General features: G+C 36.4%; 1 protein-coding gene across 2 annotated transcripts in view; it reads right to left on the bottom strand.

The window, feature by feature from the left end:
• The window catches only part of LOC124413492 (tyrosine-protein phosphatase non-receptor type 9), a 57,003-nt gene that overhangs the window by 29,162 nt on the left and 1,036 nt on the right, over nt 1–26,805 (bottom strand). Inside the window, exons 1-4 of one of the 2 annotated variants that reach the window (XM_046894109.1) lie at nt 11,359–11,470; nt 10,438–10,671; nt 6,758–6,847; nt 5,053–5,193 (exon numbers count right to left, since the gene is read on the bottom strand). In XM_046894109.1, coding sequence (XP_046750065.1) covers nt 5,053–5,193; nt 6,758–6,847; nt 10,438–10,671; nt 11,359–11,430 — 537 coding nt within the window. In that variant the 5' untranslated portion in view covers nt 11,431–11,470. Of the gene's footprint in view, nt 1–5,052; nt 5,194–6,757; nt 6,848–10,437; nt 10,672–11,358; nt 11,471–26,805 lie in introns of those variants that run through there. The other variant, XM_046894110.1, reaches the window with a different exon arrangement.

Raw genomic sequence — 26,805 nt, 5'->3', positions numbered from 1 at the left:
AAAGAGAGAGAGAGCTGCTTGCCGTAACAGCGCCGGACGACGACTATTTGCAAAGCAGCGCGTTTTGCTTCGGTAGAGAGACATGCGCACTCTCGCGGAGAACTACCACCACCACCACCACCATCACCACCACTTCTATTTCTACTATTACTACTACTATTGCGACTATTAATGCGGAGGACCGAGTGCGGCATAGTCGATAGCACGAGAGAGAGAGCTGATATAGATATATACATGACATAAGAGAGAGAGGGAGAGAGAGAGAGAGGGTGAAATTGTCCAGCTGACTCCGATCGAGAAGGATCATCACCACGAGCAAAGAGCTTCGTTTTCAGCCTGACGATAAGCCTTGAAGATCAGGGATAATTGAGTGTGTACGATAGGGTGGTTTTGATTTCGAACTTTTTCCAATTTTTATTCAACCCTCTCCCGGATTGGTTTCAACTAATTAAATAATAATTACTTTTAAGGTTCAGATCTCTGTCTAAGCCCTGCAAACCCTTGTGCAAGGATTGACAAGTTTGTCGTTTAAAATTCTGTATATATTTCGTCGCAGGAATAATTGTTTACAAGGAAAAAAAAACAATCAAACAAACAAACAATTTGTTACTGGTTGGTGAGCGTCGCTTATAATTATAAAAGATTAAGGGGAAAATTCTCACCTGCTGCATAATGTAAAAATTTTTTTTCAACTAAATACAAAATCGCCGTAACAGGAAGTCGACATTACGTACGAATGACGCGGGCTTCGTTTCGTCGCCAAGTTCTTTAAATTTATTTATTTTTTCTGCCGTGTCTTTTTCTCAAATAAAATTTATTTCGTAAGCTCTAATAACGACTTCCTCATTCCTTATATAATCGCGGAATGATGAACAATATAATATGCAGTAAACTGTGTGCAAATTCGAAGGTCGGTGAACAGAGAAATGGGAAAGAAAAAAACACACAAACAACCAACAACAGCAAAGAAACAAAATTAATTTCTGCTGCAAGAACTACATCTTTGCATATTATAAATCTATATAATTATATCGATCATAAATTATACCAGTTAGACGGAGGAAAGTTATTCGCACAGGTTTTCGCGAGCAGATAACATATATGTATAGCAACAATATGGTAAATAGGTATAGATTACATGTATTCATATTATATCTTATACGATTAAACTCATTATCTAGAACACAAAAATGATTGAATATACGCATATTAATTACAGAGAAATGAAACTTGTAAACCTGAACTTCAACTTTGGTCGTATATGTATATGTATAACGAGCATGGTCTCGTACGTTCATGCCCATATACATACATACACAGATATAATACATCCATATATGGACATATTATAGACATACCGAGTAGGTACAATATAATCGTAGGACATCAGTTAACCCACTTCCGGGAGTAAAGAGACCGGTGGTGATATAGCTACTCGTAAGAGCTCACGATCATAAGGATGAACGAAGCGTGGGAGAGGCTTGGATCTATGCTGAATAAAATTATAGTGCAGGCATAGGTGAGATTTTTGAAATCTTCGAAAAGCTCGCCACGAGTCGGAGATTGAAAAGTAAATTTGACAAAGGTCGTTATTCTACATCGTAAGTTGTATAATAAATGCGCAGAGTCGTATAGCTATGATATATGTACACCGTGTATAGGTGGTGTCTGGTACATACTTATGCAAACACAATATAATAATCCGAACTAACTGACGGGAGGAATTTTGAAATTGAATCTAATTAGTGTAGATATGTAGGCACAAAAAAAAAAAAAAAAAAACGCGACGCGATTCTGCTGCAGGTTAGATATAATTTATATGTACTTATAGAACGTGCCTTCTGCACATCACGGTACCTGTGTGCATATATTTATACATATACATTATATAGTTATATGTAAATATAATGCTTTCGTCAGAGGAAGACAGTCTTCCTGCCAAAATTCAATCTATGTATAGACCGGCTTGGAGTTCAGACGTATATTTGTGATATGGGTAGTTATATGTATACAATATATAATATGTATGTGTAAAACGGTAGACAATTAACACACGCTCGGTACTGGATACTTCTTTAATGCACGTATATCTACATTCAATTATAGATATGTAAAAATGTTTTCGATTACAGGGATATGCAGGAGAGAATTGATTGGTTCAAGAGAATTCGGAAGATAAAAGAAAAGGGATGGAGGGATAAAAGTATAGAGAGATTAAAAACATAGAAGGGCGGTACGATATAGAATTTTGTAAAGAAGCGACAACTTGATTCATGGAATTCAAAATTTCGGAATGTCGAAGTATACGGACAAGTTGAAACGAATGAAAAGGTCAGAGTACAGAATGCTAAAATGTAGAATCATCGAAATTCGTCTCGATAATACAAAGTCGAATCCTGTAGATTAAAATTTTTTCTGTTCTATGGTTTAACCTTTACAAATTTTGCCTTTCTTCATTTCGACTTTCCACATTTTAAATTTTCTGTACTTTGACTCTCTTTTCGTTTCGACAATTCTACGAATATTAAATTTTTCTTACATTGAAAATTTGATACGATATTTTGTTCCTTGTATGAATCGGCCATTGTACACCCCTCCCCTCCCCCCCCCCCCCCACCTCTACCTCCTCCGCCCTTTCGAAAAACCGAAAACTATAGTAATAACTGTCTCGATAAAGCAAAAAAGGCATACGTGGTTTACAGTTTTCTTTGAATAACGGCATATTCCATCCATATTCACTTTTCAGGGTTAGATCAGCTCGTCGTCTATCGTACGTAGGTATACCGCGAGTATAATACCTAGAAGCAGTGAGTCTGGATGTGAGGTCGTCGCGCGTCACATTGCAGAACGAGGGACCAACTGTTGGCAATGAGCCCAATGGTTGCACCATACTCCGAGAGTACAGTTTTGGTCCTGTTTCTCAGGCTCCTCGAGGAGAGGAAAAGAGATAGAGAGATAGAGAGATAGAGATAGAGAGAGAGAGAGAGAAAAAAGAGGTTCCGTATCGCACGGTTGTGACGAAAATCGTCATTGGCATAATATAGCTCCGAGAAAATGTTCTCTTGTGCTTGTGTGGTATGGGCATAAAAAGGACATGCGTGTATAAGCGTAAGCCGGCTCGTCTGCGGTCGTTAATTAATTTTAATCACCTAACACTGACCTGCACCCGCCCTCTTGGCATCTTGTTTCATTTTTATCCTCCCGCACCCTCCCTTCATGTGATATATATGTATATACACCTCTCTTTCTTGGATCGTATTCTAAACACTTTCTTGTTTTTTATAACCTTATTTTTTTTTTATGTTCATCCTTTCACTCTTCCGTCATTCGAGCTATGAGCCCGGACAAACAAACCGACAATTTTACCGAGCTCAGGGATTGATTCCAAGGCAGTGATGTTGTTGTTTTTTTATTTTATTCAATTTTTTATTCAACTTTTTTTTCTTTTTTCTCACGTCTGGTCTCTGCAATGACGCAAGTGTGCGAGCTGGCGGAAACGGAGTTTGCAATTACGTCGAAAGTTGAAAGTATAATGTACCCATTACAGACGAATATACGTGTATAATTATGGGTATTCGAGAAAATTCATACGTAGCGTATATCTATGCGTATATAACGTAAGGAGAAGCTCGTGTAACGATTATATTCGTTAGGTATTTACCACCTATCACATCCTCGGTCTGATGGGGAAAGTAGAGAGAAGTCAAGTGTATAGATACGTGTAACACACATACATACAAGTTAATAAGTCTAAAAAGAATTCAATTAAAGGGGCTTTGAGGATTACTTAATGCGGGCATTAAAAAGTTTCACGATTTTTAAATTATAACTATACATCTCCGTATTATATATTATATATACATAATACGTAATTACGTACAAAGAGAAAGAAAAGCAAATATAAGTTATATATACGATTGTGAGATATTTGCGATACTTGTGAAAATGATTTTTTTAAAAACGCAATAGACTGGCATGTGTGTGTGTATTCGTGTGTGTGCGTGTAACTTAAGCAGTAAAGTTCATTGAGTATTTAAGGAGACCTAATAATAGAAAAATCGTTATATTTAATGCATCAAGTCTACGAAGATGACTCGACCAGCGTGGGTTCAACTGGGCGGACATGTTCTGACACAACAATAATAAGACTAGTAATAATGATAATAACATTCGGAATAATAACTATAATAAAACGTAGGGTACGTCACATCCAACATTTTGCGTTGAGCATTATGAATAGAACGACACGCGACGCCATATCCTGTCTTGTCTGTCTCAATACCGCTCGAGCTTTTTCCATCAAGAGAAGACGGAGGTACGACAATAAATAAGTAAGTAAATAAATAAATAAATGCCTACATACAGTTAAAGATAACTAAACATTAGCGTAAACTTGATATCTGACGCTGAAATTATAATTGACCTTTAAAAATTTATGTTTCATATTTTTATCAAACGGTTTTACCTTCCACCGATTTAAAGTGAAAAAAAAAAAAAAAAAAAAAACATCAACAACAACAAAAATAACTGTATTGTAGGTGAAATTTCCTGCTGGGAGAAACGACGTGAAAACTGACAGAAGAGATGCGAGATCGGAGCAGAGATCAAAGGGTCAAAGGTGGCGCGCAAGTGGGCAGAATTTTTTGAAAGATAGCTTCGTCGCGATCGACGCACGATCGGGTGAATCACGCTGCTTCTATTGTACCAGCCTTAAGCGGTAAAGAACCGTGACCACACCTAATATTTGGCAAAATCCTTGCAGATATATACGTAGTTCTATGCGAGACGTAACTGACGTGTCGCAGGTGAAAGTTTACGTTCGACTGATCGGAGGAGAATATCATGCCTTATAGAACGACTGGAAACTGACTCACGATCAGAAAGACGGAATCGATTTTGAACGATCGAAATTTGCGAGTGAAAAAAATGCTTTTGAATTGTTTTATGATCATGCTTGTTTGCGATTTATTGAATAATTTCTAAGTATTGATGGCAGAAAGAGTAAGTAACATATTTATGCGGATAAGTAAGAGTGGAGAATTTTCTACTCACCTTAAGCAGGGTGAGAATTTTTTGCGACAGGTCGTAGTCGAAGTTTTGGTATTTACTGTCCGACATGTCGTAAATAAATACTAGCCCGTGACGTTGCGTTTCCGCACTTTCCAGGGCTGCGTCTAATTGGTAAACGACACCCTGCAAACAAGGAGAAACGAGATTAATAAGTAGATTGAAATTTATTTATATTTTTGTATGATAAAATGGTTTATATGTAGGAGGTAATAATGTTAATAATAATAATAGTGACAATTTTATTGCGGTCAGAGAGGTTGCTAGATTTAAAATTAATTCGCTGCAATATCGACGGAAGCGATAACTTGGTTTGTGCGAAGGAAAAGTTTTTAGGACGATCCAGCGAGCTACGTCGGTAAGAAGACAGCTTTTACAGATTCCTGCAATGCTGAAAACTCTCGACGCTCAATGTTTGATACGCGCAAGGAAAATTTGCGAGTATCACTGCACTGTGGAATGGGTAGATAATTTACCAACCGTACAGAATCCCGAATTTATCGAGCGATAATACCGACTTTACCGTGTGTCAGTAACGGTGAGTGAATACTTTTCGTCGAAATTAGTTAAAGTTAATACTTAATACTCTTTTTTTTCAACTAATTTTGACTTGACACCAGTTTTGTTTTCAGTTTTTGTGTTTTTTCGTCGAGATCGATGATCTTGCTGAGTCTTACAATATTTAAAAAAAATAAAAATAAAGCAGATGAGAAAAAATGTCGTAAACATTATGTCATATATACATGAGACAATACCTTACAATATTGAATAAAATAATTTAAACACATACTTCTACATGTTTTATGGCTCAACATTTTTGTGATGTGTCACGGAATGTTTGTAAATTTTTAAAAAAATTTCAAGATGGAAGTTTTTTCTTCTTTTTTATTTGTTTTTTGTTTTAGAAATCGGCTGGTCCGTAAAATCTGAAAAAAAATTAGAAGTACGCTCTTCTGTAGGTCGAATAAAATAAAAAAATAATGGGTTAGATCGTAGAGGGTCAGAGACAAATGCCGCCGAGTTGGCGTGAAATACCTTACATCTTACACATATATAATTAAGGAAATTAGAAGATACCGAACAGAATAAGGAAAAAAGGCAAAAAAGTTGTATTTTGATCAACAGGTATGAATCCGAAAGTCTCAACTTATACAATTGATACCTAACGAACCTTAAAAACGTTCAAACTCCGAAAACGAAGAGCCTTGACGTTTACACATATTTGCGGCAATAAAAAATCCAGATGAGTATCCTTAAGGAGACTAGCTATAGTTCTGAGTGTCGAAAAGACGCGGTTGCTTTGGCACGAAGGGAATATACCATGCGGTACTTTTATATTCATAGAGTTTCGAAGACAATAAACCCTAGTATAAACACACAGGCACACACGTGTATGCATGTATATCCATACGCGAGTAACATTTAGAACAAAAAGTGTCTGGAGTATGTCATTGCACAAAGTAGGATGGAGGAAAATGAAGGGAAAACTCGTTTCTTCCATACTTCTTTCTCTCCTTTGCAGAGCAGGCATTCATATACCTACGTTATGGTGTTAGTCGAGACTTTTTCCTCCTTACTTTTTTTTTTTTTTTTTCTCTCCTTACCGTTATTTGTCTTCAATGACGAGTGTCTGAATATAGAATATAGTCTTACGTCTGTACATAGATGGGGGATTTTTGCATTCACTTACTTGAAGGGTGGTCTGGTGCGTTGTGTTTTGTGGAAGATGAAGGTGAGCAGTGAATATGGCAATGGCAGCCCCCGTCCCGTCTCTCGTTGGCTGAAAATAAAATCGGTTTGTGGTTTTTATACAGTTTTATTCAACCCTTCGAAAGGTGGTTCGATTATAACTAAACGGATGAGAGTCAGTTTCGCGATTTTGTCAGTGGAAATTCTTCAAGATTGAGAAAAATCGAATCACGCATGTGTACGTAGGCATAAATGACGTAGGTGAAAAGTGGACATACTTTCTAGGATTTGTTACAGCGTCGGTTCCAGGGGCAATGAATTTTGAAAGAACGCAAACTCCGAAGTGTCTATAAAACTGCAAAGAATCCCTGGAGACGGTTGACCCTAACAATAAAAAGAATTACTCTTCACCCCTGAATCAATATATAATCTTCATTTCACATGGACGGAACCTATCGAAAGAGAAGCAATCGAACCTAAATCTGATCGGTATTACAGTAAAAAAGTCTCTGAGAAAGTGTGAATGAAGAGCAATCGTAATAAAGTAAAGCAAGCTGCATAGTCTTCTTGTTAATCGCAATTACGCCATAACATGCAAGACGATAAGACTGAATAATCGCGGGACCACCGGATAACCACAGATTTTTCTAATGACTTTGTTACAATTGTACGGTTTGCAGCGCACGTATAATTTTTTACGTATAATTTTTTACAGTTACAATAATCGAATCGAATAAAAAAAATAAATCTACGGGGTGTTCACGCGTTTAAAATAGTGAACAACTCCAACGCCGCTAATCGTAAGGAAACAAAAATTGAAATATTTGCTAAATAAATTTTGTCACACAATTCGAAATTCGATGGGATATACTTGACCGAAAATTCTTGATCCCTCGTGTAATAGGAAAGTTCCAAGTTGTATTTAAATTGTTTTAACACGAAGGGTTTCACCGACTTCAACCCGGTTCATCCCTTGTTTTGGTAGGTCGTCTTTAAGCCGAAAGCCGTCAAAGATTACACAGTCTGTCGAGCGTCGCGACGCCGCCGCCGCCAAGAGTGCCTACCTTACCCGACACTCATACATACACAGACAGAAACGGACGAGGGAAACCCGCCAACGGGGAGTTGATGCGGTACAGAGTGATTAAAAGTAGACGAGCACTTAGGTTTATGCCTGAATACGTGCACCTACACCTACGGTGTTTTACTCGACTCGCGTTATTTCCACCCTCATACGTTTCGTCGTTTTTGCACTTTCTCAGGGTCGTTCGCATGCGTTAACGTAAACTGTCGGTATATGTTACTCGCGTTACTTACATACTAACTTTATTTTAATGAATGAAATAAAAAGAATGGTTTAATTCTACACACGTATTTAAAAATAGTTTCAGGAAAAAAATGTTAATCTGTGAGCATTGACTGTTTTGATTACTTGTTAAAATTTTTCGTACATTTTACATAATATGCTCAACATCAATTTATCAATTCTTAAAATCTTCTAAAAATAATATTTTTCACGCTATATAACCCCCGTCGATTGTCTCACGATGTAAATAATTTTCTAGATTTCAAAAAATCGTACATTAATGAGGAAGAAAATGAGAAAATTCCAAGACACAAACCCAAATTTCATGACATTTCCGGTTTTCCTAGACGCGATCAAATTCCCAGATAATTCCCGGATTTCCAGATTTCTCTGACAGTTAGACACCCTGTATACGTGCATGCATGGAAACTTGATTCTTGCAACAGATCCAATTTCGAGAGGGGATGTATATTTTTAACCAGCCGTTGTCAGGGTGTGCATGCAAGTTAGGGTGCGTCCACACCTGGTTTCAATAACCGGTACGCGTCCACCCCTTAATACTTCCGTTTGACAAAATAAGAACTGTATACGCCTAGCTGAAGATCAAGATCAGGGACGTAAAAATACAACTCAACTTTGCATAGACGGTTATTGCAGACAGAAAACGTTTGTAGTGCATATTGAATGTAAAACCAAAGTCTTTCGATGATATTATTAAATAAATAATAATGCGTATGAAATTTTTAGGTTCTTTCTTCTAAATGTAGTTTTACTTAATGAAACAGATTGTTATTCTTATATCTGTGTTTTGTTGAATTGTTCAAATAATATTTTTATTCGAAATAAGAGATTAAAAACGAAAATTTTTATAAATTTGCTGTATAATATAAAATAATTGCGATTCGCGATTTATTCCACGTTTTTTTATTTGACAAAATTTTGGTGAAAAAAGTACAGGTATATATACACACACACGTATCACAGACACGTTGACGCGGCTTGGAAGCTTAATATAACACTTTTTTCTGCAACGTCTAGTCTCGAGATCTTTGACAAAGAAGCTTTGTAGGTACTTAGGTAAGTACGTGTATAGTTTCAGCGCTAGCGAATCTCACGTGGCCGCCATAGAATCAAGTGTTTTAATGGTTTCGTCGCAGCACTTCAGCACCTCGCTATTATATATGTATACAGGACATAAATCTTTTGTGCATAGATATCTTGCCTATGAAAATCTCTGTACATTTGCGAAACTAAACGTCGGTTTTTCACACAAACAAAAAAATCTGCACAATTCTGATCCGCGTCCAAAATTCGATTATGCATGTAGATCTTCAAAACGTTGTAATTCTTCTTTTTACGATTGTAAAACATATAAAAACCGAATGAAGTTGAGGCGTGAATATATAAAAGACGAAAATGATCGCGTTGCGAAATTATTTTTCACGTGATAAAAAATATTATAAATATTACGTAATACATAAATTTCATCCAAATTCATACAAACAATCGACACAATTGTTTATAGACAACGTTACGGACGATTTTGGATCACGACGTGACATCTCCGAAAAAATAAAAACACGGAGATATAAATTTGTTGTAACTTCTATCCAATTTGCCTGCATGCAATAATTATAAGAGTTTGAAAATATAACATATTACAATAGCAATGCGCGTGTGTACAGGCAATATGAAAACGTCTCCCCCAACCCGGTGCGTTTATAACCCGCAGGGAAAACAACGAAGACACGCAGGACATTAGGGACACGCATACATACCTATCAGGTACCTACCTACGTGATAGTGCGATGAAAAAAAAAAAAAAAGAAACTAGAATTTCCTGAAGTGCATGGATGTATGAACAAACTGGCTTTCACACACGTTTTTGGTACACGGATAAAAACAAAAAAGATGAAGATCTCTCTCTCTCTCTCTCTCTATCCATATGATGACTGAATAATTTACTTTACGTACGTTTTTATATGAAATAATGTTTATAATTATGTTACGTCAATTAATTCATCACGATAAATTTTTTAGGTTCTGCCTAGATTTATGATGCATGCGATTCTAGTTTTGATCAATTTTGTTAATTATATCTGCATAATAATTTTCTGCTTTACATTTTCTTTATTTTTTTTTGCCAAATGCTTACCGTGGCAAAATAAAATTAATTAATCAATCAATCAATCAATCAATCTCTCTCTCCCTCGATACGAGAGACGTCCTACAGAATAAAGTATGTAACCCTTGCAGAAGGAGAGACTTTGGCAATTCTCGAGCGCATGGTTTGTACTCGTACTCTGAAGTTGAAACTGGGGAAAGTTTTTCCGAGGTGGAGGGCAAAGGACGTACGTAAAGACAAAAACACTCACCAGGACGGTGAATTTCCCGGTACGAAGTTCACTGTGGAGAGGTTCCTGGGTCGGATTTAGTCGCGCGAGACCTTCTCGTCTCCTCGTTGCCTCATGTTGATCGTAGAGAGCCAAGGCTCGGGTGACTTCGAACTTCCGCGCAGCCAGGAACTTGACGGCTGTTCCCCAGGATACCGGACCGGCCCGACGGCCTGCTCGACATTTATTCACAGCCTCTATAAACTCCTTGGTAGCCTGTGGGAACCAGAAGGAAATTCGGGATTAATTTTCACACAAGGAATCAACGATTAAAAAATCCTTCGTTTCGGTGAATCAGATATTTCGCACAGGATATAAAATTTCTAACCATGGAAGGTGAAACATGAGGCAAAATTGTTGACGTTAATGTATCGAAACGTTGAAAAAAAAATTAGCTTCTGCATCTTTAGAATATAACCTGAATCTGAGTTCGTTGATGCTGTATCGATTTCAACTAATCCTAAAGTTGCAAAATAACGGCTTTTTCCATAAAATGAAACAGTGAGAGATGAAAAAGAGGAAATAAAATTAGCGAAAAATGAATTATACGAAAGAAGTGTTGAGATTTATTCATCGATATAAATCGACAGAATGTTTAAACCATCGTGATAAATAAATTCATAAATTCATAAATTAGCCTTTATATTAAAATTTCCTCCCTCCCGACATGAACATGTTTCTTAATCATTATGCCCAAAAACCGGAGGATTGCAGTAAGCCCAATGACCAAATTGCGGAGTTTCATTTTTTCCGATATAAAATGAAAACTGGTTAGATTCTACGCAGCAGTAACAAAATTGTAATTAAGACCAAGTTTCATAAATCCTGAAGTCTGTTTTCTCCACATCACTGATAAGTGATACATATTATACTTCAAATTAATTGAACAAACACGGTACTCACATCGCGCAAAGTTTGCTGTGCATAAAATTTGCATTTAATAAGTAGGATGTAAACGTATTTCAGATATTCCATAATGTTATATATATCAACACCTCATTTGGGGAATGAAAAGCTCGCACAAAACTATTTCTCACGTTGCGTCTTTATATAATACACATCCAATAAACCATGCATGTATATACCGATATAGACAATCGATTATACGTCCACGATATTGGCACTGCACAGATAAACATTCCAAGCTTATCCTTAACTACTTCCTTTCAGACTCACTGCTCACGAATCGAAGCGATTGACAATCCGCAAAAAACTGAATGATATTATATATGCACTAAAAGAATTTTTACAATGAAATTAACGCGGCTTTCTCCGCATCCACCGCATGCGTGTGATCATGTATGTGTTAAACGAGGACGCGTGTGACCGAGTAGATTATCTCTGTCCAACTGACGGCTCCACCAGTAAGCACTCACTACATATATTATCCTGAACATGATATGCGTTGCGTTTGTCGTTTTCAGAGAGCCAGGAGAACAGCTTGCTTGCTCGCTCGTCCGTTTCGTGACTTCATTGACTTCTAGCGGTAGACGCGTATACGATTCATCGCAGGTAGATGTGTGGGTACGACATGCAGGTATAAAAAAAAAAAAAAATGCCTGCCAAATACTGTTACTCGAATTTGCACAATAGCTCGATCAAAAGTTTATTGAACCATTCGCAACGGTCTAACAAATTGTCAGGTTTAATATCCACATCGTCACATCAGCTGGATGTTTAATTTGTACTGTAAGATAGATTCTTCGTCTTTGATTGAAAAGGGGAAAGAAAGAAAGAAAGAAAGAAAGAAAGAAAAAAATTGAAAACACTTTGAGAATGTTTGAAATAATCAAATGCCTTGAAAATTTTTCGAAATTAATAAAATTCGATACAAGAGGCATATATATGTATATATAAGATATAAAATGACGTACTTGGATCAGGGAGGAAGTTCGGTTGACCTACGTGCGGAAAAGATGACGGTGGTTGTTCCAAGAAACGTGCGATTGATATATTTTTCCCATGAGATTATGGTTGGACCGCAGTTTCTTTTTATAAATTTCACAAACTTCCCCGTGTTTTTTTTTTTCTTTTTTTTATATTATATTCCACAGTCGGAGTTACGCGGACGTAAGAGGTTGATACGGAAGTATAAGCAGCTCTGGTATTCGGAGGAAGTGGCTAGATATATTGCAAGTTTTTTATTACGACATTACACTTGTAACGAATACGATTCCTGCGCCGATGATTGGTCAACACGTGAATCAAATTCTAATTGTACGATATGACGATAAAATGTATAAGTAGAGGTATACTTCTTTTCTGTTACTTTTATTTTTTTCCCCAATATTAGTAATAAAGAGGAAAGTTCATTCTTACGTCGAAACGAAGAATGATGAACAAAATTGAAAAGAAAATAAATTACAAAAAAATAAATAAAGAAATTCTCGCGAATTACGTATCACGGATTTAAAAAAATCTTTTTATGGATATATATATATATATATATATATCAATGAACGAGTACAGCTCATACGACGATACAGTTGAATAATACAACAAAAATACGTATAATAATAGAGTTTTGTTTGAAGTCAACGCGTTTGTCAGCCGTGGCTCGGATGCCGCGTGCCTAGGATATTGGCACCACTTCCGGCCTGCCCCTGCCCCTGACCAACCCGCTGCTTCCGGTTCCCCTACCCAGGGACCCTTGCTTACAGCAAGGAAGCAGACATTCAAAGAGGCAAGTGCATTTCAGCAGCTCGGCAAAGCCGCCGGCTGCAGGCAGACGGGCGATCACCGCATTATATGTATACAGTATATATATATACGTATACGTAATGTATACATATATAGACTTACGTACCACCCCCATCCCCCTTTTCATTTATTCCGATTGTGCACTAGTTGATCGTCACGTCTTATTATTCTAGAATTATTCCTATGATCCTAGTAAATTATGAGATGTATATATAAACACGCACACATGTTTACTTTTTTGTGAAAGCAAAGAAGTAAACATTTTTATTTTCGAGCCACCCTAATATATATATATATATATAATGTAATAGGTATACATAAAAATGTATGTAATATATTATATGTATACATATATATAAGGGAATGGGAATAAGGTATACGGAGCCTAAAACCCTAGGACTTAGGGAATTCTGGAAGGGTGGTTTTCGTCGACGGAGGGTTGCCGTTATCGATTTCAGTCAAGTAATAATAGTCGAGGAGAGAAGATCGGAATATCGAAGTATTCGAGGAGTTGATTGTGAGAGAATCGCAGGATCTTTAGCTCTGCTATTGAAATATTACAGGCATGTGTCATATGTACATAACAATTCAAGGAGTTCACACTAAAATATGAAATCGAAATTCCTGGTAAAAAAAATTCAAATCTCTTCAAAGCGAAATTTAGAAAATCTTTATCAATGTGTTAAAGGAATTTGTCTTCTTATCAAAGAATGACTGCTGCTTGGCAGTGATTCATCGTCATTAATACTTTTCCCTCTTTATATCGCGATGATAGACAGCTGTTACATAATTAATTAATTCAACCACGCAGTATTCTAATTGCGGAAAATTCGCGGTTGAAATTTAAAAAAAAAAAAAGAAAGCTCTTTTAATACGGCTCAAGTAGCCGTAAATAAATTTTCTTTACACGTTTTTTTTTTTTTTTTTTTTTTTTCACCGTACGGATCTTAGCGATAAATTTGTACAGCTAAATATGTATAATAATAATAATAATATATTGTATACATATATACATATTTAAAATAATGCTAGCAAGGTGGCAAAATTTTCCTTGACTATGCAGGTACCAGAAAAAAAAGGTAAAAATTGATTTTTTTATCTGTCGACACGATTCATCGTCGCTTTTTAAAACTAAAGTCTCTTAGCCTCGCTCGAAGTTGGCCGTTTTGTATTATAATAAATTTGCTAATTTTATGATAATTTTAAGCGCATGCAGGCTCGACGGAGCGGAATCGGCACCCTTTCGTCGGTATAAATACTCGATAACGTTTACGTGGGTTATGGTCATTAAATATCGTCAGTTTTCGGTTAATTTCAATCCCGGAGACGGGCGTCCGGCGCGGCGGCTCCGCTGGACGCTGCAGGACAACCCAGCTGACCGGAAAATCTATTAGCGGCCCCCGCATGTCTCAGATGACCTTTGCTGTTGAGTAGAATTACAACAGCGTAGCGGCGAATCCGATGGACCCGAAAACTCTCTCTCTCTCTCAAGTCATGTCGCAGAACGCAACTCGAGAAACTCACCCCCGATAAAAACAAAAATAACAAAAAAAGAAAACAAGAAAAGATTTTTAATAATAATAAAGCGACTTGCTGTCTTCTTCTTTTTCTTCTTTTTAAAATTCTTTCAACGGCGCGTTATCAATCAATCATCGAGAACAGTCGGTTTTTGAAGTTTTTAGAATGATAACGAAAGAAAGTAAGTGCAGGAACAGAAGATTAATTAGAGATGATGATTGTTTATGAATATTTTTCAAAGAAATTATCTGCATTATATTTTAGTAAAATCGTTAAAATCAAAAAGGATAAAATATATACGATAATCTGTATTTTTGTACAGTGAATACTAGAGTGTTTCAGAAGAAAATTTAATTCGCTATTTTTGGCCATGACACTCCCTAAAAAGTTTGTCTCGGTTGAAAGAAGAAAAAAACAAAAAAATTGTGAAGAGGGTGCCACGGTGGTAAATCGTAAACTATTTATTTCTCAAACACTCTAGTGAATACTCAAAACTTATGATTGACTGATTGAGAATGTGTATAAAAGTTGTGCAGTTTCGTTTAGATGAAATCGGTGAGAAATTTTTTTCTGTTTTTGTTCAGATTTAATTAGGCTAAATAAAAATTGAGGAAACGCCGTATAATATTTATCTTGCAATATTTTTTTTCATTCCTCTTTTAAAGTCGAGGGTTTTCGCAGGTACAACGCTGCTCTGCATTTCCACTGGCGATACTATCAGGTATAAATATTACACAGGCCACGTGGATATCTGATAAAATTGAAATTTCTTTTATTATACGCCTACCGATAATAATTAATTCTGTAGTATTACGTAGCGGTTTGACTTCCTTCAAGATAAATAAAACGTGTGCACGAAACTGACGTAAGGACGTAAGAAGTGCCGAGAATATGAAAAATTCGTGAAATTTTGTAATCGCCAAACTGCCCCGCGACAAAACGGGTTCGAATAATATTTAATACTAGCGTAAAAATATTAATCAAATATTATATCGTAGGGAGGTATTATATATAAAAATTAAACCTCTGCGGAAAACTGATTATATATTTTGTGATACGAGTGATGATTGTAAAGAAGAAAATTAATTACAGCTAATTTGATCTTGACGGACAACAAAAAACTGTAGTAAACTGAGAATAATATTATTTTGTTTTAAATTATAATCGCAAAGGTAGATATTAGATTTTAATTTCTGACTGTCTGAATCCGTGATTCAAACAAAATTCCCTGCAAACTTTTCAAATTGTGTGTGTAATTAAAAATCCCTTGCCCTTATTATGTCCTCGGTTATATTTCGATGTAAAAACTCCGGAATTCGTAATCGGTTTTCAATCGTAAAAAACAAAAAAAAAAAAAGTATCTGCAGAATAAGAAGAATTGCACGACAATTCATACATGAATATTCTAATATGCATAGACAAAGTAAATTTGTTAGCTAAAAAAATATTTATTTTCAAATGTCGAGTTATGTCCGTTGTTTAAACACACATCGATATCATATTATACTTATACCATTAGAACACGTCGTCGTCGTCGTCGTCGTCGTCGTCGTCGTCGTCGTCGACAACTCGGCGAATAGACGCAAAGACTATGTATAGGACGTTGTCAATGTATTATAATAACGGGAGAGACAAACGCACCGTTGCTTGCTCGATGTGATCCCCGGTCCTGAATGTGATGACCGTTCGTCCCAGAAATCTAATTCAACAATACGCATCGCCGTTGAAAAAGAAAGAACAACAGCGCAGCCAATGATTTGACGCCGGTGATAAAACCGTTTCCTGCGCTGACCGTCACCGGTGACGAATTCGGGTAAACGTACGTGTGCATGTGTGTGGTGAAATTCGTTGAGTATATGACACATGATGCATGCGTGCCTGTGTACAAAACTTACAAAGAGGGGAGAAACGAAACCAAAAAAAACGACAAGATAAAATAAATAAATAAATAAACAGCTTCAATAATTTGTTTTACCATGGAAGATTAGATTTCTATGGATATGGTTATAGGTATAACAACTTTGACCAAATTCCTAGACTACTTTTCTGTTATACATATATATGTATTATTTTTTCTTGTTTTTTTTCCCAAGTACTATATAGTTCAGTAACTAAATTTGCATAACAATTAACAATCGACTATTAATATTCCATCGCGTACATAAATTATCATATCATAATTGAAGTGAGCTTTTTTTGTTTGGACGGTAAAGACGTTGGAGAAAATTGTAACAATTTACATAATATTAATTAAAAATATTTCGGAGAACCTTTCTTATCGTTATTAGGTACAGTTTAATAATAAAAACAACAACAAATCCGATAAATGAAAAAAATAAACCAAGTTTAAAGCTTGCCCAGTTCCATTTCGGTCTCAAAACTTTCGTTCTTCAATAGAGAATTTATGAGAAAATTTCGAAGCCAATCAATCGAGGCTATCGATTCGATAATTTAGTTTTCATGTTTTTGAGAGCAGAAAAATCAAACCCGTAGTCCAAAAAATCTAAAATTCAGTGGGGTGAGGATCAGACGCAGGTCGGTTTGCGGTGGAATGCCTCATATATAATATCATCGGTGATCAGCGGACATTTTATATGGAAAATAGATTTAGCTATACATTAGTATGCATGCATTACAGGCACGTGATAATTACCGCAAGCAGACTGAATGCGTTGTTAGGATCCGAGCGGAGGAGGAAAGAATAATGAAAGTATGACATCGGCCCATTGTTTTCAATTGGGTCACCGACTAGCTAGATTGCAGTCGTCACATGGCGAAGCCAGCCAGGCAGCTTTTCGATCCCCGAGGTGCTGTCCACGCTCTGAAAGCTTCTCCCCTAATTCACCCTCGGCGATATTCGGCGTCGCAGTCAGAGACTCTGAAAGCTTATATAGGACTGCAGAGCACACGGGGTTCTCAGGTTTCAGGATAAGATTATGGTGAGAGAGGATTATGCCGATTCGCTTTTGGATTTATAGATTATCCTACATTACGTGGATTATCGAGTAGATATGGCGCGAGCTTTTCGCAACGAACTTAACACCAGAGGGGTTGCACTTTTCATCAAATTCATCAAATTAAAATGAAGATGCTATTTGAATGAAAGTGGGATTCGCGTGGAAATCGAAATTTCATTAACGTTGATTTAGACTGATTTCTACTGATTTTTCTCGTTTTACAATCTCGTCACAGGAAAATCACTGGAAACTATTTGGAACGGTGAAAAATCAATGAAAATCACTTGGTACGTTGTGATCTCAAATTTTTGAAATGCAAATCATTGCAACGATAATGGCATCGATTTCGGATCCGTGGTGATCGGATCCATGGTGAAAAAGAAGATTTTTCACTTGAGGCGTGGTTTAAGAAGTTTCCTGTCTATTTCTTCTACTTCTTCTACTTTTTCTTCTTCTTCTTCCTCATCTTCATCTTGGAGCACATGCTGGATAGAACGGAATAATTAAGAAGGAAGGCGTTAGCCTCGTGAACGAGAGAGAGAGATATTTACCCATAATATGTGATATCTGTTTTCACGTGGGCGTCCAACACCCACCCACTACCGTTATAGAAAGATGCGTTACGATGGGACGAGGAGTCGCTCACCGCGAACACTTTTCAAAAGAAAACGTGAACGGACCATATATGCACCTCGGTTGCACAGCTTCATGCATACGTCGACGTTTTGGGAGGTTAAAGTTAGTAACGATATTGTAATGAAACATGTCGATTGTCTAAAATTTCGTGAACCGTAATGAAGCGAAGTATGAAAACTACTCTCCTTCAAAGTCATTCCAAAACTAGAAAATTACTAACTTCGACCTCGTGACGTTTTCAAATTGATTTCGTCGTCGTCCGTCGACGAGAAAGGGACGTTTTAAATATCTTCAAACTTCCACGCAGGGAAAAGCTCTGCAGCCGAAGTGTTCTGCATCAACATGACGAAATATTGTTCGTACTATTATAGATAAACAACTGCAGCCATGGATCGAATCGGCAGTCATATTATTTTGATATATTGTCACAAATGTTTATCACGGTTTAATCCGACTATATTTCGTTACAGTCCGTACATACCAACCAAATATTCGAATGTATCTTCAAATGAAGTCAGTGACGTTACTACAACAAAGCATGTTTCGGAGAAAATCGTTACTTCGAACCTTTCGGAAAGGAAAAAAAAATACTCTTATTTTGAAAAGTCGATTTCTTGAACGTCATTCTTATAATTTGCTCGATAATGATTTTTTCCCTCAAGTAAAAGTTTCGTTGCGTTAACATTGCCACCTTCAGCCCCACGTCTTCCATGCAGACAATAATTTCCCCCAACAATGATAACCACAGATTTGCGTAATAAATCGGTAAAGAATCTTATGTACCTTTGTCTTCCGATTACACGTGAATCATCAACATAGTTGCAGTATAAATGCAATAGTTTGCAATATAGTGACACCGTCGATGATCACGTTTCATGACGCGTACAGTTTCCGTATTGTAAACCAACCAACCAACCAACCTACCCACCTTCGAGTTCCTATCCTACCCACGTAGATGCGATAGAAGATCACCTCGGCTATAGGCTAACGCGATGGCCATCATCGCGGCGTTCCGCTGATTGCACATCAAACGCGTTGCACCGTCTAGATGAATCGTATGCACCATGCACCATGCACCGAACGCCAATCGCCGGTCGCTGCCTCGGTTATAACTTAATTAACCAAAGTGAATTTGACCAATTATCAACAATTGAATATGTACATATAGCATTCATGCATGCATGCATGCATGCATAAATGCATGAATATGCCGCGATCGTGTCTCTTTTTGATGCAGAATTCATTCTTATCGATTAATAAAAATGATAATGCGATTTGCACGAGTGTTTTTCAAATTGCACTGTTGCTGGTCTGAAAATTATTTTGCGACAAAACAGTAAACATCGCGTACCACCGAAAATTTTATTTCTACGTAACTTATATAACCGGATGTCACTGATAGTTTCTAGCAAAGAAATCGACTGACTTAAACTCATGCGCATAACACGGAAAGAAGAAGAGAGAAAAAGAAAAAAAAAAATTTGCCACTTTGCGGTTCTGAAGCGAATTATACCGAAAAATAGCGCAGCTACCATATAATTATCACCTTTGTCAGATATCCTCATGCGTGGATTAAAAACCGCTGGTGCCGCTTCATTTTCAGCTACAGTAGATTGTGATAACTGAGCAAAAATGGAAAGAAGTGCACTGTGAACACTTAAACAGCTGTTTGCGAGACTGATTTACTTCTCAACGCGCTCAGGATGAGAATAAAACGATTCAACGTGTCAATATTGTATTATTCGCGCCAATAATGGCCTGCAATCCTTGGAAGGATTTATACTAGCTTGTATGCATACTCGCGTATAACCTACTTCAGAAATAGGATCAAGCGAAGTTTTGCACTTGGTGCGGTATTACATAGGTACTAGGTACACACTATATGCACATACCTAGTGAAGCACAGCTTATATTGCACCACCGGATTATCGGATCGGGAGAATTTACTCAAATAAACCGATTACAGAACAGGAATTTGCTATACCTTCCGCCATCTTCGGTTTGCCCTGAGTGACTAAAGAATCTTGATAGTCACAGTGTGTGTGCGTGCGGAGAATGATTTTTATTCGACAAAATTACTTGTTATACCTAGAATAACCGCAAATATCGAAGAAAAATGACAATATTAATCGTACAAGTTTAATCCACGTCAGATGAGATTCAATTTCTCCGACTGATTTCTGTTTCCGTTTCAAATTTTTCCGAATCAAAGTTTTCATTCTTCTTCACTACTAGGTATATATCTATAGATTTTCCGGCGATTTTAACAAATTTTTTATAATAAATCGTTCGATCTCTTTACTTCAAGTTTCGCCAGAAAACAACTCGGAATTTTGCGCTTCCGGAACTTTTCAAATTCAAATCTCACGGCGTCTGGACCATTGCAAAAAATCAGCGTATGATAGGTGTGATATATCTATTTCGTACATCTTGGGCAGACGTGTATAGGTATAGTATAACGTACCTACCCGCAGTCTGTCACGAGCGAGCAGTAATGAAACCACTTCAGCACGAAGGGGATCAATGTCAGGGTGCGCTGCACAGATCAATAAGTCTCAATTGACGTGCACTTGTCGTCCTCGTTAATGCAAAATCAGGAGTTTTACGCCCGGTATTATTAGCTGGATAATATAGCAAGTAGGGCGTCTGCGAGTCGGCGAAAAATAATTCCAACGTGAATTATTCAAAATGCCTGGCAATGATCAGGCTGAAGTTTTTAACCTTGTGGTAACGATGCATTTTTGGAAAAAGTCGTTATTTTGCAACTTTAGGATTACTTCAATAAACTCAGATTTTGTAGATTCAATTTCTTTGGGTAGTCTAAAGGTGCTAAATAGTAATTTTTGTTTCAACGTTTCGATACATTAACGTTACTAACTTCAGCCTCCTTGACAATGAACGTAATTTGGTCAAATTAAAACCTTATATACCTATATATATATATATATTGTACGCATTTCATCACCTGCAGTTAATCTTCGATAAAATTAAATTCCAAATTGCTTATTTTTATTAACTTTGGTAATACGGAAAGGTAGCTAAAATTATCTCGTTTACAGGTCAGGCATTTGCTATATTTATAATTATAATAATTAAAAAGCGACTCGGTTTTTATTTTGTGTACGTCGGAATGTTTATTTATGTACAATGGCCGGAAATAAAAGAATTGAGTTCACAATTGATTTCGAAGTGGGAAAAATATTGGTTGCTGTAATAATTGAGCCGCGTAACGTTACATCAGTTTATGCATAAGTCCAAGTTTACATTATTAGTCAACAATTCTACTTCCTATACCACTTTCCGCTTTCCATATTTAAGCTGATTTCTGAATACTACTTGCACAAGTACAACTTTCCGGAAACGTTAGTCACGTCGGAATTAGGTTAACTTCTTCTTTCTCCCGTCCGTATATATATATAATTAATAAATTTCGAAGAATCATTAAAATCAAAAAAACAATTTTTAATCTTTTATTCTACGCTTGTCCGTAAATTCATTGACTACACTGTAAAACCATGAAATTAAGAAGAGAAGACGAGGAGAAAAATGATTGGCTGAAAATTAGAACGTTTTTTGGTTTGAGAAAATTAAGACAAAAATTAAGATTAACCGAATAACGCGTATATATATATATATATATATATATATATATATGTATATCGAAAGATCAACTATGACGATCTATTTCAAGTACAACTGCGGGAGTGAGGACAAAATCGATCTCGGTTTGTTTAACTTTCGAGACATTTGTGGGTGAGTCAGAATTCCCTTGATTAAAATAAATAAACGTTGCAAAATAATTATGTACCTATACTTATACTCGTGAATTATCACTATTATAACTCCTCGACGTTGTTATTCTTATTCTTCGATTATCTAAGCCTCAAGATCTATGGTTAAGAAGTGAACGAGGTGTATTTTTCATTTTTGCAATAATATGACTAATCCTCCGCGATCCGAGATGCGATTTACTGAACAATCATACAAGGTCGGTTCGACTTGGGATCGACACCACGTGGTGCCGGCATTTCACATTTCGATTCTTCGAATATCACCTTCATCAAATTCTTTTCACCTGACGCGCTTTACGAAATAGGTTATAAGTCTACCGACACGCCTAGGTATAAACAAACGGTATAAATATTATTTATACAGCTATAGTTGCCAGTGTGTCACATATATATCTATATATATAATAAATATTAACGCGTGAATCGTTGAGATTGCCAGTGTCTATAGCCGACGATGGGTGTAGTGCGATTCGTCATTATTCTCTTCTGCGAAAACTGGCTCACGCAATAAGCATGATATGTTTTTTCACATTCATCCTGTAACGGGCGAATTGCTATTCCGCGAGGGAAATCCGAATAACCGACATTCCAAACTCCATGCAGCTGTTCTGCAACCTATTCGTGAGATAATATCCATCAAATAAAAAGTCGACTTATATTTACTGCACGCGTTGAAATAAATGATTCACGCGAGTTGAGTGGAGCGTTGTGCAAGGCAATTGGTATAATATTTTTCAAAGGAAGACTTTATAGGTACTCGCATGTGTTTGCAACTTAGTTTCAACGCGTAGATGGCCTACTTTGCTTTTTTTCAAATATGTAGTATAATTTCCATTAACGTAGATTCGAATTTTCAAAATCACAATCTAAGCAGAATCTCTACATAAAAGACGTCCACTTCTTTGCCAGAACGAGTTACAATCTATACATTCAATTAATTAAGGCGTAGATCGATGAGTCAAGAATCTACACTTTCTCGTTTACTTCATTACGAGCTACAGTCACGTATGTACATTGAGAATTCATAAAATTCACATATTCGCAGGCAGGATGAATATTTATCTGGAAATGGGAGTTAAAAGAAAGAAAGAAAAAAGGAAATTATAAACTGTAGTCTAAACATAATGTCAATATTTTATCTAAAATAAAATATGCACTTCAAAATTTTTTCAAATCTCTTAGGGATTCCTTCGATTTAGCTCCACGGTGAACATTACACACGGATTTAATATATCGTTAAATAAAAGTCCGCTTCGTGATCGAAGTTTCTTATGGAAATAACATGGGAAAAAATAGTTTCCTCGATATATATATATTTTCTTGCAAGAGTAACAATATTTAAAAAAATCTGTAACTGCGACGTTTTAGTGGACATTAGTGTTACTATCTGTAAAAAAAAATTTACATCACGATACCATGAAATCTAGACGAATTGGATTTCCTCTAAATGAGAAAAAAGTCAGATTTCGAAGATGTGCAATTTGTCGAGATTGCGTGGTATGATTATGTGAATTTTTTCCCAGACAGTAACACTATTGCCGACTAAAATCTCAAAGTTCCAAATTTTTTTCTATCATCATTACTTTTATAATAAAATACATACTGAGATAAAAAGTTATTCCTAATGTCTTAGAGTTGAGGTAAAATTCTGAAAAAAATCAGGTAATTGCTTTCTAATTATTTGAAGTTGATTTGGGTGATGGGGAGGCAAAAATTCGTCAACACCCTAAATAAGGGACACCCTAATATATATATATATATATTTGTATAAGTGAGTACGTCGCCATCCACGCTGCATATATATATATATGTTGTGTGCGTTCGTCAAATGTGTAAGTAAACTCGCGTGACACCGGAGGCACGTCTGTATTCATTTCCTGTATCCAGTAGACAATGTCCGGTTTATTCTTCGTAATCAGACTTCATTAAGTAATAGCTGCGAAGAGCGAGGCGGGTGAGAATTGCTTGAATCTCGATCCCGTGGCATTTGAGTGTCCTACGAATTAAGATAGGTACACGTAACCTATGGTGCGTGCGTTATACGGTTGATTAATTTCTCCGAAACGGTGCGCGAAGCCATTGTACGATAATTCGATCAGTCAAAGGAAGGGTCAACGCTTCGGATACCGTTTCAATTCCTTCCCCGTTAAGCGTTACGGGTGAAAGTTTACAACCCGTCAAATAATTCTGCAATTTTATAAATTCAATTTTAAATTGGTTAAATTTCAACTAAATAATTAAATTCGATAGCGAAATTATGATAGCAAGATAAATAAAAAATTCTCTTCGTTCCGCATTTACATAGTAATTGTAATAACAATATTACATCCCACGATGTCTGGGGTAATTTTTTTTTTATTGTTTTTTAATACAACAGCTATTACGACTTGCGTGATAATTGCTTTTTTTCGTGATGCTACAAGATCCCCGAGTGACCTTAAATTAGAGGAATGAATGAATAGCTGTATAATACATGTGCGTCGGTATATATTATACCGAATCCCTGAGAGCTGCTAGCTAACTAGCTGCATGCGAACCTACGTGTATAATATATACGTAGAGAGAGATTGTGTATTATAATTAAATAACAACCGCAACAAATTTCATATTATCGCTACGTGCGTGACTATACTTAAATACGTGTACGTATGTGTGTATATACATATAAACACACACACACATATGTGTAAAAGGCGATAAGACAAGACTCGCTTTTATCAAAAGGATGTTTTCACTTTTGTCATCGAATCTTGATCTACGTCGATGATTGGCCACCACTACATCAGCAGACTTGTTCAGGGCACAATGCCCTCGCTGCTGCATTCGTTAATCAAGAGGCGCATCATGTACGTCTCGTTGCGGCCAAACCTTGCACAATATTTACGAACCGGTATTTTCAATGCATTCACAATTCAATTCATTGAAGCAAGGAGGAAGAGACGAGAAAGGTTTACTCCGTTCAACTCGCGACAAAATGTATTGTACATCGTGACGATTCTTAATAACACGCAGACTCGTTCGTACAAGTTGATCTCTTTAACTATTTAATTAATTTTATAACTCGACGGATGATTGTTATAAGGCACAGGTGGACTATTTTTCATCAAAGAAATTCCGATAATAGATATTTATGTACGAGTGAAATTGATTGATTTACATATTCAGGTTCGAATGATTGAATCGTATGATCATTATTATTATTATTATTACTATTATTATATAATACTGTAGTTATTTATGGATAAATCGTACGAACTGTTTCTCCTTTCCAAGTATGTATACGGTAATATTAATTTATGTACGACGAAATGGAAGGAAATTTTTTCCTCAACGATAACAAGGGTCTTTTAACCGAAGTAAATGAAATGGAATTGAAATCTGAGGTATGATTAACTTGAAACTTTAAGCGATAACCGAGTTGATATATTTCTGTAGTGGAAGAGAATTAAAAAATACATTTAAATTGTATTACGCGTCGTTGCAGATTTCGTAATACGAGGATATTATCGCTTATGTGTAATATAATATTGCGCAAGTTTGTATATATCAGTTAATCGTTAGAATTAGTCGTCTCACTTACATACGTTTACCTATAAGCAGTTGTTCGACCCACCACCTCTGGGTCTGAATAAAACGTATAATACAAATTATACATAATTTCATAATCATCATCAAGATTCCATTATAATACGGCGAAGATAATTCAAACGGAGATAAGAAATGCGGTAATTCCAATGACCGGTACGAAGATACTTTCTCCTTATCCTCCTTACTTCTTGGTAAAGAAATGAAATAAATAACGATAGTGACAATAAAGTCTCTGGAACCAGCCAACCACTAACAATAAGTCTTTATTTGCAATTTCGAGGTGCCTACGATTGGTATGATTTCAATTTTCCACCGACTCTCTGTCCACAGAGAGAACTTCTCAGTCCTCCGCGGAATAACAATTAGTCATAATTCGCCCAACTATTCGGTCCCGCTGATCTCTTGCCGTGAAACCTAACGTGCGTAATTGCGAGGTGAAGGGTACGAAGCGAAACGCCGACAAAGCGAGGAGTTAACGTGAACGAAATAAGTTTCCGCCGATTCGTTATATTTTTTTTAGGATTGCGTCTGTTCGGCTGGATTATATTTGTTTCAAGGTTGATTTCTAATGCGTGTGATGTCTGTGAAAAGCATGAGATTACATATATTTTATTTTCTTTTTTTCTTTACATATTCACGCGAAACGAAGGAAAAATAATGGGAAAAAGAAAATGTAATACGACGACTGATGTAGACGCAATATTATTGCTTCGAGAAATTCGCCTGACATTGCGGCCGTGAATTGAAAAACGTGTAAATAGGCGTATGGATGTGTATGTGTGTGCATGTGTGTTTATACTGTTATACCCTTTACACGAACACATTCACACGGATGTGAGTAATACGTCAAGCCAAGAGTATATCCGGATGAAACGTGGCGTTCAATTCAAGAGTATATACGTTATTAACACACGGACTTTGTGTAAGAGTTAATGATAAGGAGAAGAAAAAAGTATTCATTATAATCGTTAAAATAGAGATGAAAAAGTTAGAATTGAAACGGAACAACCAGTTGCGTGTCCAGTGATATGGAGTAAATCATACAGAAAGGGTACATGAGAGTATAAATAGAATTTGTGCTTGTACGAATGTCGAGAAGTTAATAAATCTTTCCCCGATTCAATTCCAGACTTCTTATTCAGTGAAAATAGTGTCAAAGT

This window comes from Diprion similis, chromosome 12 (assembly GCF_021155765.1).
Source record: "Diprion similis isolate iyDipSimi1 chromosome 12, iyDipSimi1.1, whole genome shotgun sequence".
Classification (NCBI taxonomy): domain Eukaryota; kingdom Metazoa; phylum Arthropoda; class Insecta; order Hymenoptera; family Diprionidae; genus Diprion; species Diprion similis.
Note: the sequence above shows the minus strand (reverse complement) of the source record. Positions and strands in the feature narration are given on the sequence as shown.